The sequence below is a fragment of the Lithobates pipiens genome, unplaced genomic scaffold (assembly GCF_037356315.1).
Source record: "Lithobates pipiens isolate NorthernLeopardFrog02 unplaced genomic scaffold, aLitPip1_a1.2 Scaffold_13, whole genome shotgun sequence".
Lineage (NCBI taxonomy): Eukaryota > Metazoa > Chordata > Amphibia > Anura > Ranidae > Lithobates > Lithobates pipiens.
In genome coordinates this window covers 511,956,647-511,970,799 of record NW_027507718.1, presented here as the reverse complement: position 1 = coordinate 511,970,799, position 14,153 = coordinate 511,956,647, and the positions used below count along the sequence as shown (strand labels likewise).

At 45.7% G+C, this 14,153-nt stretch overlaps 1 protein-coding gene across 7 annotated transcripts in view; it reads left to right on the top strand.

The window, feature by feature from the left end:
* The window catches only part of DYSF (dysferlin), a 378,584-nt gene that overhangs the window by 209,894 nt on the left and 154,537 nt on the right, over nucleotides 1–14,153 (top strand). For all 7 annotated transcript variants that reach the window (XM_077478068.1, XM_077478062.1, XM_077478063.1 and 4 more), the window contains exons 11-13: nucleotides 8,365–8,480; nucleotides 8,812–8,938; nucleotides 9,021–9,124. In XM_077478068.1, coding sequence (XP_077334194.1) covers nucleotides 8,365–8,480; nucleotides 8,812–8,938; nucleotides 9,021–9,124 — 347 coding nt within the window. The remainder of the gene's footprint in view (nucleotides 1–8,364; nucleotides 8,481–8,811; nucleotides 8,939–9,020; nucleotides 9,125–14,153) is intronic.

Below are 14,153 nucleotides of genomic sequence, written 5' to 3'. Positions count from 1 at the left end.
TGTAATGACCTGAAAGTGAATAACGACACCGAGTTCACTATATGGACCCCTTATATATTTGTACATGGTGATCATATACCCCCCTTATCTCCTCTTCTCAAAGAGAGAATAAATTCAGTTCCTCTAATCTTTTCTCATAGCTGAGTTCCTCCATGCCTCTTACCAGTTTGGTTGCCCTTCTCTGCACTTTCTCCAGTTCCCCGATATCCTTTTTGAGAACTGGTGCTAAAAACTGAACTGCATATTCCAGATGAGGTTTTACTAATGATTTGTACAGGGGGGGCAAAATGATATCTCTCTCTCTGGAGTCCATACCTTTCCTAATACAATAAAGGACTTTGCTGGCTTTGGAAACCGCAGCTTGGCATTGAATGCTATGACTGAGCTTATGATCTACCAGAACACCCAGATCCTTCTCCACCATGGATTCCCCCAGTTGTACTCCACCTAGTATGTATGATGCATGCATATTCTTACCCCCAAGTGCGAAACTTTACATTTATCAACAATAAACCTCATCTGCCACATAGTTGCCCAAGTAAATAGCACATTAATTTTACTTTATTTTCACCTGATGATCCTTCCAATAATACACTTCCTGATTAAAAGGAGCTTGGGTTTGGTCCAAACCGGGGTTTTGTCTGAAGGTTGTTGCCAATGCAGGGAATTCCCTGGCCGGCAGCTTTATGTACACCAAAGGTTAGAGATGCTCGTAACATAATTACATAGTTAGTAAGGTTGAATAAAGACACCAGACCATCTAGTTCAACCTAAGTGAGTGTGGGTGCGTGTCTACAATTGTCCCTATCCCTGTACATTGTGTCTCATTAAAGCGGTTGTATAGTAAATTTTGGGACTTTTACCTACATGAAAGCCTATAATAAGGCTTACCTGTAGGTAAAAAAAATATCTCCTAAACCTGTACGGTTTAGGAGATATTCCCCTCGCAATGCACAATGCATGCGCACAAGGGGATTCTCGGCTGAAAGCCTGGCAGACGCCGGAACCTGCCGGGAAGAAATCTCCTGTGCGCATGCGCGGGAGTGATGATATTGCAGCTCCAGCCACTCACAGCGCCGGAACAGCGATACCCGGAAGAAACGGCGAGGGAACATGTCAGCTGCCTCGGTGTGGATCGGGCCAGATTTCGGTGCCTCGTTCTAAGGTAAGTATTTCATAATGAGCTAGTATGCGGTGCATACTAGCTCATTATGCCTTTTCCTTTGCACGTGAGCAAAAAAAAAAAAAAACATCAGCGGGTATACAACCGCTTTAAGATGCTCATCTATTATATTATTATTTTATTTAAGGTACCCATATAGCACAGACAATTTTATGCAATGCTCCACACATACATCGCACACTCACATTGGTCTCTACCGTCAATGAGCCCACAATCCAAGGTCCCCAACTCACATTCATATACTAGGGCCAATTTTGGACAGAAGCCAATTAAAGCGGAGGTCCACCCTAAAGTGGACCTTCCGCTCATTGGAATCCTCCCCCCCTCCGGCGCCACAATTGGCACCTTTCAGGGGGGAGGGGGGTGCAGGTACCTGTACAGTACAGGTATCTGCACCCACTTCCGGGATAGCTCTCTGCGGAAAGGGGCGTAGATCTACGTCCCTTTCCGAAAGTCCCCCGCTGCCTGCTGGGAAACACACAGATCCCAGAGGCAGCGGGTCCATCCTTATTGTGCAGCGCGACTCGCGCATGCGCAGTAGGGAACCGGGAAATGAAGCCGAAAGACTCCACTTCCTGATTCCCATACCCAAGATGGCGGCGGCAGCACCCGAGAGACGATCGAGAGATCGGCTTCGGGTGCCGACATCGCGGGCGCGCTGGGCGGGTAAGTGTCCTTATTTTAAAAGTCAGCAGCTGCTGTATTTGTAGCTGCTGGCTTTTAAAAAAAAAAAAACGGCGGACTCCCGCTTTAACCAACCAGCATTTCTTTGGAGTGTGGAAGGAAACTGGAGTACCCGGAGGAAACCCACGCAGGCACAGAGAGAACATGCAAACTCCAGGCAGGTAGTGTTGTGGTTGGGATTCGAACCACTGTGCCGTCCATTATTGACCTTATATTGTTAATGAAATTTACCTAATATAGCCATGTGGTCATATCAGAGGAATGATGTCACCAGCATTTCCGTCCCCTTTATGTATGTGACGCTGTGGGCGGGTAATCCCCCACTCATAGCTCATTGGCCCAGCAATGACAGGTGCCTTCCAGGTTTGGCCTACCCAAGCTCTTCCCTATACCTGACCTATGAGGATGATGCTCACTATTCTGTATGTTTGAAGAAGCAGCATTTTCACCCTAGGACAGAAAGCGTGTTAGGACTACAGAACATAACCCTACTGCCATAAAATAGATTGGAGGTTTTCAGTAGTTCATGGAGAGGCCCTGCAACAATGCTGACTCATAACAGTCTGCACAGGCAAATATTTAAAAAGCTATCAACAAATTATTAGTTTTTTTATACTTATGAAACAGATAATCCAAAAAGATTTCAATGGTACATATAATGGACCAAAAAAGAGCAAATAAGAGGAGTTAATTGTTGTAATGCATATCCACCTTAACAGGCTGAGCCCCCGACCCATGAGCTTCACCCCAACCTTTCTCCTAGAGCATGTGCAGACAATCTGCAAGTCTCTGCCATGTCCTATAGAGACTGTGCCCAGATATCACACAGAATACGTCATCCTGCTCCTGATGGCGTCATATGTGATGAAACGCGTAGGGAAGAGCTATGACACTTGCCAGCCACCACATGCGCAACTGATTGCGGCCTTCATTGTTTCTGTCTGGTGGATGTTTTTTTTTCATGTTAGAGGTGCTACTTTTGTACATTGCTTAGTACATTTATATTTTTAATCGCTGATCTTCACTATGGGGAGTTTTTTTTGTTTTTTTTCTTCCTTATATTGTGAAGTGATGCTTGAACAGTACCCTGATCCACGTGTATGGGCATTGGGGTTTTTCGTAGTGGCTTGGGAGACCAACTGCTCTGGTTTTTGATGCCTGGAATGCTAGCTGTGGGGAAATTATATCATCCTGGAGTGATACAAGTGTTTTTGACCACTATATTTTAGCTGTGGTTTCCTTCTGGTAAGCCCCTATCTGTTTTCACTGAGGTGGTGTGACGTGCTTGTCATTCGGGATCTGGAGGCTGCCTATCTCCCACTCTGATTGGCCCTCAGGGGGACCTCTCTTTGTAGGTCTACATCTCTCGGGACTCTTTTAGCTGGTTTTGTGTTCTCCTTCATGGAATATATACCCTGTTTCCCTGAAAATAAGACCTAGCGTGATTGTCGGTGATGGCTGCAATATAAGCCCTACCGCCCAAATAAGCCTTACCCTGTTTACCCCCCGAAAATAAGCCCTACCCTGAAAATAAGACCTACAAAGACTTTAACTAGGGCTTATTTGGGGGGTAGGGCTTATATTGCAGCCATCACCAACAATCACGCTAGGTCTTATTTTTGGGGAAATATATAAATTAGCACCGTTCATTTATTTACTGTATATGTGTGTGTATATATATATATATATATATGTATTTTTTTATTTTATTTAATTATTGCAGCTTTAAACAATAATTTTTGAGAACTTTATTAATTTTGTTATCGCACTGCATACAGTGGGGTATGCTAAGTTTATTTGACAATTGCAGATTTTTACTTAAGAGGGGAGGGGGGAGGAGTCAGAGAAGAAGAAGTGCTTTTCATGGGTGAAGGTCCTCTTTAATTGGAGAGGTTGAAGGAGGAAAGCCAAACTTATCAAACAACATCACTTTACAGTAGTGTTGTGCAGAAGGCCATCTCTGATGGTAAAGGAGGACCTACCCGCTAACAGACAGAGGTGCCTAATGAAGTGCCTACTGTGCAGATAGAAAATAATGTAACAAGGGTGCCCTCTGCCTGTGTTTAGAGGAACAGCACTGTTAGTTGACTTGGTGGTGAATCTTATAGGCAACCAATCGGGAGCATCAGGCTCAATTAAAAGTTTGAATGAAATCAATTGGTATGAGCAGGGACTGTTCAACAGCTCACAGTCTTATATTGCTTTGTATAGGTTACATAAGATATATTTATCAATATCATTATACAGCATCATATACGTATATTATTTCATATTTTATATACAGTAAAACCTTCGATTGCGAGCATAATTCGTTTCAGAAAAATGCTTGTAATCCAAAGCATTTGTATATCAAAGCAAATTTCCCCATAAAAAATAATAAAAACTCAAATGATTTGTTCCACAACCATTTATTCACAGGTCCTTCAGTCTATAGTCCATATAAAAAGATGATAGCAATGTTATCAGTTGTGTAACCATAAAATGTCCATCCACAAATGGAAGCCTCCACAAGGGGATGAGAAGCAAAATCCAGCAGGAGCTCCAGAGTATAAAAGAGAAGAGGGGTGCCTCTAAGTGTAGCAGTATGCTGCTAAATGTTGTACCTTCATTAAATGTAACCATATTGCTACACTTGGAGGCTCCTCTCTTCTCTTTTATACTCCAGTTGTGACGTGACGCTACTTGTATATCAAGACATCACTTGTATATCAAGTCAAAATTTATTATAAAATTTGGTTGTCTTGCAAAATGCTCTCAAACCAAGGTTTTACTGTAATCTATATACTGTACATCATTATACATGCATCATTACTAGACTCCGGAAAATTTTCTCAGCTTACAATATCACCAGGACAGGGCGTAGGGAGAAAGATCTAAAATTCCCAATGGCTGAAATTTTGCAACAAAAAAATTATTGTACAGGACTACAGATCAATTATCTAGGCCAGTGTTTCTCTACCAGGGTGCTGCCCAAAGAACTCAGGTGGCACCTGGGCATGGGAGCCAGTTTGCCCTGGATCAGTGTCATGAGCGACCAGCTTGCTTGCACCATGGCAGTACACGCCTCTGATCTAGGGCTGCCGCCAGCATTCTGGAGAGGGAGGAAGTCATCTTCCTCTGGGCATCTCCCACCTCCCACTCTTTGCTTCACAGCTGGAGCCAAAAGGTAGGACTTTGATGTGAAGAGGGGACTGTGTGCTTGGGGGGCTCATGGGGAGGCCTGTGTGACTGGACAAAATCTGACATGAATGAATGAATGAATGAAATACTTATATAGCGCACAATGCGAACTGAATCGCCTCTAGGCGCTGTGGCGAGCTTTGATCATCTGCTAAAAGAGGAAGGTCTTGAGTTTTTTCCTAAAAGCCAGGTGATTTTCTTCTAGGCGGATGTTGATTGGTAGAGCATTCCATAGCCGAGGCCCTTGGACAGCGAATCTCCGATCCCCCTTGGATTTATACCGGGCTTTGGGCACGAGGAGGAGGTTTTTGTTGGCTGATCGAAGACTGCGGTTTGGTGTGTAATGATTTATTTTCTCCATTAGGTATTGCGGAGCTTCTCTATGCACGCATTTGTGGGTGAGGCAAAGGGTCTTGAACGTGATCCGATTTTTTACAGTTAGCCAATGTAAGCTCCTCAGTGAAGGAGAGATGGATTCCCAGGGTTTTTTTCCTGTTATCAGCCTTGCCGCTGTGTTTTGGATCAGTTGTAATCGCGCAAGTTGATATTGTGGTAATCCTATGTAAAGCGAGTTTGCGTAGTCCAGTCGTGAATTAATGATTGTTCCAACTACCACTGCTTTGTCATTCTTTGGGATAAAAGGGACGAGTCTGCGAAGCATGCGCAGCAGATGGTGAGATCCACTGACTACAGATCCTATTTGCGCATCCATTGACATTTGTGCGTCTAAAATAACCCCGAGACTCTTGGCTTTGGTCTTTGGGGAGATAGTCTGCCCAAAGACGGTTGGTGGAGACCAGGAGGTTTTGGTTGCGGGCTTATGATTTGGGTGTAAGATAAGAAGCTCTGTCTTTGATTCGTTCAGCTGGAGGGAGTTAGTGGTCATCCAGTCCTCTATTGATTTGAGGCAGTTTTCAAGTTGTTGTTGGTGATCTTTTTTTCCATTGATCCGGAAATAAAGTTGCGTGTCGTCAGCGTAAGAGTGGAAGCAGAGATCTGAGCATCTGATGATTTGAAGGAGTGGGCGAATGTAAATGTTGAAGAGAACGGGTGACAACGGAGAGCCTTGAGGGACTCCGCAGGTGACTGCCCGAGTTTCGGAGAGGAATTTTCCTAGTTTCACTGTCTGTGACCGATTTCCTAGGAAGGACGCGAACCAATGGAGATCTATGTCTTGGACTCCGGCTACTTCTGTGAGGCGGACGAGTAGAGTATTGTGATCTACTGTATCAAACGCTGCACTTAGGTCTAGCAGTACGAGGAGACACGGCTCTCCGTCATCTGCCGCTTCAAGGGCGTCATCCCAAATCTTGAGGAGAGCTGTTTCTGTTCCATGACCCGGGCGGAAGCCTGATTGCAGCGGGTCCAGGAGTTTGTGAGTATCCAGGTGAAGTTGTAGCTGATGTACTACAGCTTTCTCCATGATCTTAGAAATGGTGTTGATGCTTGTAATTGGCCTACGGTTGTTTGGATCCTGAGGGTCCAAGTTTGGTTTCTTGAGTAGAGGTTTGACGATGCCTTGTTTGAGGATGCTGGGAACAATCCCTTCGTGGAATGATCGGTTTATGAGGTGGGTTATGGTTGGAGCCACGATGTCGGAGCATTCTTTCAGTAGTTTTGTGGGGATGATGTCAATAGGTGAGGTACTGTCACACAGTTTATTAATGATGGGTGGGGGCTCTGATGTGATGGTGGACCTCTGGTGTGAAGGGGGAGTCTGATGTGATTAAGGACCTCTGATGTGATGAAGAATATCTGATATAAAGAGGGGACTGTGTGCTTGGGCAGGGCTCTGTGATGAGGGGGCCTGTGTGACTGGGGGAACTCTGACATGATGGCAGATCTCTGACGTAAAGGGGGAGTCTGATGTGAAGGGGGGGGGGGTTCTGTTGTGATGGAACACATCTGATGTGATGGGGGATCTCTGATGTGATGGGGGATATCTTATATATAAAGGGGACTGAGTGCTGGGGGAGCTCTGTGATGAGGGGGGGGGGGGGGGGACTGTATGATTGGGGGCATGCTGACATGTTGGCGAATCTCTGATGTGAAGGGGGATTCTGAGGTGAAGGGGGATACTGATGTGAAGGGGGATACTGATGTGAAGGGGGACCTCTGATGTGATGGAGCACATCTGATGTACAGCAATGGGGAACCTCTGATGTGATGGAGGACCTCTGATGTAAAAGGAAGGCTCTGAAGTGATGGAGGACCATCTGATTTGAAGGATGGTTTTTATGTGGTGAGGGACCTCTGATGTGATGGAGAACATCTGATTTGTTGGGGGGACTGTAAAGTATGGGGGGCTTCTGATGTGATAGGGGACCTCTGATGTGATCAAGAATATCTAATATGAAAAGGGGACTGTGTGCTGGGGGAGCTCTGTGATAAGGGGGCCTGTGTGACTAGGGGAACCGGACATGATGGCGGATCTCTGACATGAAGGGGACCTCTGATGTGATGGGGGACCTCTGATGTGATGGATGGACCTCTGATGTGATGGGGGGAACCTCTGATGTGATGGGGGGAACCTCTGATGTGATGGGGGACCTCTGATGTGATGGGGGGAACCTCTGATGTGATGGAGGACCATCTGATTTTGAGGAAGGCTTTGATGTGGTAAGGGATTTCTGATGTAATGGGGTGACTCTGATGTGAAGAGGGGCTTCTGATGTGATAGGGGACATTGATTTGATGGGGGACCTCTAATATGATGGGATAAGCATTGATGAGATGGGGAGACCTCTGATGTTAAGAGGGGCTTCTTATGTGAAGTTAATTTCATTAAGGTGACTGTGTGCGTGATTTCAGGCTCAGGTTTCCCATTTATGTTTTTTACTTTTTAAATTTGGGTGCCTCAAGATTTTTACTTTTAAAGGGTGGCGCGACCAAAAAAGGTTGAGAAACACTGATCTAGGCAAGGGGTAGGAAACCTCTGCACTCCATCTCTTGTGTAACTACAAGCTCCAAGAGGCAGTGCAAGACAGAATGCCACTGGCATGACTCCCAAGAGAAGGAAAGTAATGGAATTTGTAGTTTCGGCATAGCTGGAGTGCCAAGGTTGCCTACCCTTGGTCTAGGTCTAGGCTAATATCAAAGTAAAGTCCAGTTAGTATTATATACATGACAGGAAGTTAACCTTAAATCAATGATGTCATAGTTCTTAGAACCTTAAATATATGGCTCTATAGAGTCCTGCATGAGGAATTCCCTTTCTAACCACCTTGAGGCCCAAAAAACCAATGGCGATATCACATTTGAATTCTTGGGCCACATATTTGATGCCCAGGTCATATAACCTGTCTATTGTATTGCAGGACACGCTTTCCTGAAAAAGTGGCTATTGCTTTCCGACCCAGAGGACTTTTCTGCCGGGGCAAAAGGTTATCTGAAGGTCAGCCTGTTTGTGCTGGGCCCTGGGGATGATTGTCCGGTGAGTAATGTATTCATCCTGACCAGGCATTAATGATCTATATACATAGGGCTGTGTGTTGTTACAAGGCAAAGACAACTGGGAATCCCCCTCAGCCGTCCTGCCAAGGCCCGGGTTCATTGATATTTGACCATATGTGCATAACATCAGCTGGAGCTCAAGCAGAGCATTAATAATGTTCCCATTGCATTCAGTGCCTTAAAAAAAAAAAAAAAAAAATATATATATATATATATATTTTTTTTTTACGATACCTGCACAGAAGGAATATTAGGACGGGGCTGTATTAGTTCTATTCTCTGTAAAGTAATGGGACTTCTTATTCCTGCAGGTGGAGAAGAAGGAAACGGTAGAAGACAAGGAAGATATAGAAGGGAACTTGTTGCGGCCGGCCGGGGTTTCTCTTCGTGGGGCTCATCTGACTCTTCGGGTCTTCCGTGCAGAGGATCTGCCACAGAGTAAGAGATAGCGAGAATGTGGAAATGGCGGGTGGTTCTTTCTCCATGGCCATTGGTAACCCGTCTCTCTCTTGTGTCTCAGTGGATGACGCCGTCCTTGATACCGTCAAGCAGATGTTCGGGGTGGATAGTAACAAGAAGAACCTGGTAGACCCCTTTGTAGAAGTGAGCTTTGCAGGAAAAACTGTAAGTAAACTGCGTTAGGTTTTCATTGTTAAAGCGGAACTACACAGCATCTGAGCAGCACAAACCAAAAGTACTATTTAATTCATTTTTATTATTCAGAGCAAACTCCTCCATCCATCCAAGCTTTATTTTGCAGAGAAACCACTGTGAAAAGCACCCCTAGCATTTCTGGCTATCTTAAAGAGGAGTTCCACTGGTTGTTAAGTTTATTAAAAGTCAGCAGCTACAAAAAGTGTAGCTGCTGACTTTTAATAAACAGACCCTCACCTGTCCCAGGGTCTAGCGATGCGGCCTGATGCCTCGCTGCTCTCCCTCGCCACTCCGTGGCGCCAGCATTGTAAGTGTGGGCACCTGGCTGTGACAGCTTGTGGCTTCACAGCCGGGCGCACACTGAGCATGCCTGAGTCGCGCAGCGCTCTGTCAGTGGGCAGGCAATCTTTTGGGTCCTGTGATGTGTCCCAGAAGATTGCAGGGAGGGGTCGCCTAGGGGGAGAGGAGGAGTCGCCTAGGTGGCCAGAAGACAGAAGGAGAAAGTGGGACTGGAAGTCCCTCTGAAAACCAGGTACCCCCCCAAAAAAAATGACGTGCCAATTGTGGCATGTCAGGGGGCGAGGAGTAATTACATCGGTAGTTCAACTTTTGGGTGGAACTCCGCTTTAAGTAAGAGCAGACGAAATTTACTTCCTGGAATCTAGAATCCATCTGCCCTCATTTTAGGCATGCAGGCAGGAGGGTGTGCTTAGCTGCGAAAGACCCCTCCTCCCCTCCTGAAGTCTTCTGGGATATATGACATTATTTACCTAGGCATGGAAAACAGGAAGTAACTGAAGAAGTATAAAAAAAAAGTTAAAAACAAGTAAATATAATATTTACTAATATTAGCAGCATAAGGTTTACAAATAGTAATTGATGATTGAGAGCGTTACGTTCCATTTAAGGCGGCTGTTCCCACACCATTTCCTTACTGTGACATTATGTTAAAGGTGGCACCAACCAAATACAAATAAAGTAAAATGTTGAGTGAAAGCTGCCCCTTCAACAAGTGAAATAAATCCCCTAACAATCAATTCGATCATATAAAAGGCCGGCGCCTTATAGTGACTGTGAATATAGTGCATAACCCAATACACCAGATAGTGACAGGTACTCTTAATTAACCAAGCTGTGCTCCACCTTCACTCGGGGGAGAAGATTGTAGACTCACCAAATCTATCAATGGAATACTTCAGAAGCTCAAGTCCTTTGCAGGGACAATCTTTATGTTTGTAAGACTATATGACTCGGTGTAAACAGAAATAATCACATAGCGCAATATGTTTTAGATGTGATTCAAACACCAGTAAGGAAATAGAAGCGCTCATTTACATATTAACCACTTTCTGCCTGCCATATAGCAATATGACGTTAGCAAAGTGGTTGCGATATCATATGACGTCACCAGGATATCAAGCCAATGCACGCCCCCGGGAGTCACGGCGGTCGTTGTTGCGGTGTGTCAGTTTGACACACCGCAACTCCGATCTAGGTAAAGAGCCTCTGACAGAGACTCTTTACCACGTGATTAGCCTTGTCCAATCACGGCTGATCACGATGTAAACAGGAAGAGCCTTTGATCGGCTTTTCCTCACTCACGTTTGTCAGACTCGAGTAGAGGAGAGCCGATCAGCTGTTCCTCTGACAGGGGGGGTCTGTGCTGATTGATTATCAGCACAGCCCCCCGAGGATGCCCACATTGGACCACCAGGGATGCCACCAGGACCACCATGGATGCCCACCACTCATCACCACCATGTATGCCACACATGGCCACCAGGGATGCCATTCAGTGCATACTATGGATGCCAATTAGTGCCCACAATGGATGCCCACCACTCATCACCACCATATATGCCACACATGGCCATCAGGGATGCGATTCAGTGCATACTATGGATGTCAATAAGTGCCCACAATGGATGCCCACCACTCATCACCACCATATATGCCACACACGGCCACCAGGGATGCCATTCAGTGCATACTATGGATGCCAATCAGTGCCCACAATGGATGCCCACCACTCATCACCACCAGGTATGCCACACATGGCCACCAGGGATGCCAATCAGTGCATACTATGGATGCCAATCAGTGCCCACAATGGATGCCAATCAGTGCCCACAATGGGCATCACTGATTAGCAGGCATTATTGTTTGACCCTATTTGATCCATCTGTGCCATCCATTAGTGTACATCAGTGCCACCCATCAGTGCCCATCCATGCCACCTATCCGTGCCGCCTATCATTGCCCATCCGCGCCACCTTTCAGTGCCATCTGCGCCACCTTTCAGTGCCCATTAGTGTCACTTATATGTACCCATCAGTGCTGCATATCAGTGCCCATCAGTGCCGCATATTAGTGCCCATCATCAGTGCCACCTCATTGGTGCCCATCAGTGCCCGTCAGTGAAGGAGAAAACGTATTTATTTACAAAGTTTTGTAAAAGAAACAAAAAAATAACTTTTTTTTTTCAAATTTTTCAGTCTTTTTTTTTTATTTGTTTAGCAGAAAATAAAAATCGCAGAGGTGATCAAATACCACCAAAAGAAATCTCTATTTGTGGGAACAAAATGATAAAAATGTAGTTTGGGTACAGTGTAGCATGACCGCGCAATTGTCATTCAAAGTGAGAGCGATGAAAGCTGAACATTGGTCTGGGCAGGAAGGTGTATAAGTGCCGGTATTGAAGTGGTGAAGGTGCTCATCTGCTAGCACCAGCGTGTACGGCGATCTTTAGCCAGAATAGGGACAAAGTCTCTCCACATCTCCCAGCGAGATCCGGAACCAGCCGTACCGGAAATGACGTCAGCAGAGGAGAGTGCACAGCCTTAGTGCATTTCGTGATCAAGGTGTCATCACAGTCATGAGCATAGGAGAGTTAGTGCCAACCTTTTATATGTTCAAATTGATATCTTTGTATCAATTGTGAGGAAGAAAAGGTTTTTAAAGCTGAAGAAGTGGATGTTCCTAGACAGACTTTATTTGCATGTAGACCGCCCTAGGTAACTCCCACATGTGATGGTGAATCTGAAATCCAATAAATGAATGGGACGGGCCAGGGACAGTAACTCTTGAGAAGAAAGGGCTAGATGATGCCGGATGGGCTCCAGCCAGGAAATTAGATGGGCTCTATCTCACTTGCTGCAGCTCCTAATGCACGTTTTGAGAAGCTCACAGTGTGCAGTGAAGTCAGAATAAGCTATTTCAGCACAGAAGAGGAGTTGGTAGAACCGTGCAAAGACTGGAGGAAAGGATGGAGTTCAGAAATAACACATTTACGGGAAGTGTCAGAACTTTCTTGTTGTAGCCTATACACTGAAGGGCCACTTGACCATTAGGTATGTCTGTCCATTAATACAAATATCCCAGGAGCAGGTCATTTGGCTACAAATCTTTACATAAAGCACCCAGACATGGTCAGGAGATTAAGGGGATTTTGAGCCCAGGTTCACATTAACCACTTGCTTACTGGGCACTTAAACCCCCCTCCTATCCAGACCAATTTTCAGCTTTCAGCGATGATGCAATTTGAATGACAATTGTGCGGTCATACAACATTGTACCCAAATAAAAAAAAATGCGTTTTTTTTCCCCCAAATAGAGCTTTCTTTTGGTGGTATTTGATCACCTGTGCGATTTTTATTTTTTGTTTGAAAAATGTAAAAAGACCAAATTTTTATTCTGTTATAAAATTTTTAAATGGGTAATTTGTGTCCGTCATTGATGTACTCTGATGAGGAGGCAGTGATGGGCACCGATAGGTGGCAGTGATGGGCACCGATGGGTGGCAATGATGGGCACTGGTTACACTGATAGGCAGCACTTCTAGGTGGCACTGATTGGCACCGCTGGTGGGCATTGATAGTTGGCACTTGTGGGCATAGATAGGTAGCACTTGTGGGCACTGATAGGTAGCACTTGTGGGCATAGATAGGTGGCACTTGTGGGCATAGATAGGTGGCACTTGTGGGCACTTTCAGGTTGCAATTATGAGGCATAATTGCCTCTTCCATTTCGGGAACGATGTCCCTTTAAAGTGGTTGTAAACCCTCACAAACCACTTTGACCTACAGGTAAGCCTAGATTAAGGCTTACCTGTAGGTCCAAGAAATATCTCCCAAACCTATACGGTTTAGGAGATATTTGCCCGAAGATGAGCACCGCTATCTACGGCGCATGCGCCGTAGACAGCGGCGCGCAGGCGCACTGAGCGAGGCATCGTCGATGATGGCAATGCCGCGAGTCTCGGCTCCCGTGCGCATGCGCGGGAGTGACGTCATCGCTGCTCCGGCGAATCACAGCGCCGGAGCAGCGAGACCCACGGAGACCCACCAAGAAGATGGACGCTCGGAACTACAGGGGACAGCGGTGACATCGCTGGCTCCTGTGTCAGGTAAGTGACACATAATGAACTCCTATGTGATGCATAGTAGTCCATTATGCTTTGCCTTTACAGGGAATGAAAGAGGAAGTAAACTCATCAGGGTTTACTTCCTCTTTAAGGTGAGCCGGTGACCTGCTTTTTTTTTCTCCTCCGCTGTCAGCGTGAGGAGAAAAAAAAAAACGATCACCGAGCTTTTGTTTTGATCATGTGATCAGCTGTCATTGGTCATTGTGATCACATGGTAAGGGGCCGGGGCCGGTGCAAGTCTCAGTGACTCAGTGATCACAGCGGCAGGGAGTGTGCACAGGGAAGGCCGTCATATGACGGCCTCCCGGGAATTCAGATCCGCGCTGTAGCCGTCATTCTGCCATAGCGCGGATGTCATGTGGTTAAAGCGCTTTGGCATGAGGTTTGACATGTCAAATCGCATGCCAAATCAGCGGCTATTGCCGACAATGGCACCGCCCGAAATCGCACGGCTCCGGCTTTGTGGCACCACACTGATTCCCAAAAGTAGTTCCTGTACTACATTTAGTGGTTGGGGCAATTTGTATATACATTTGAGCATGAACCCACACAGATGTCTGTCAAATCGCCTCTAAA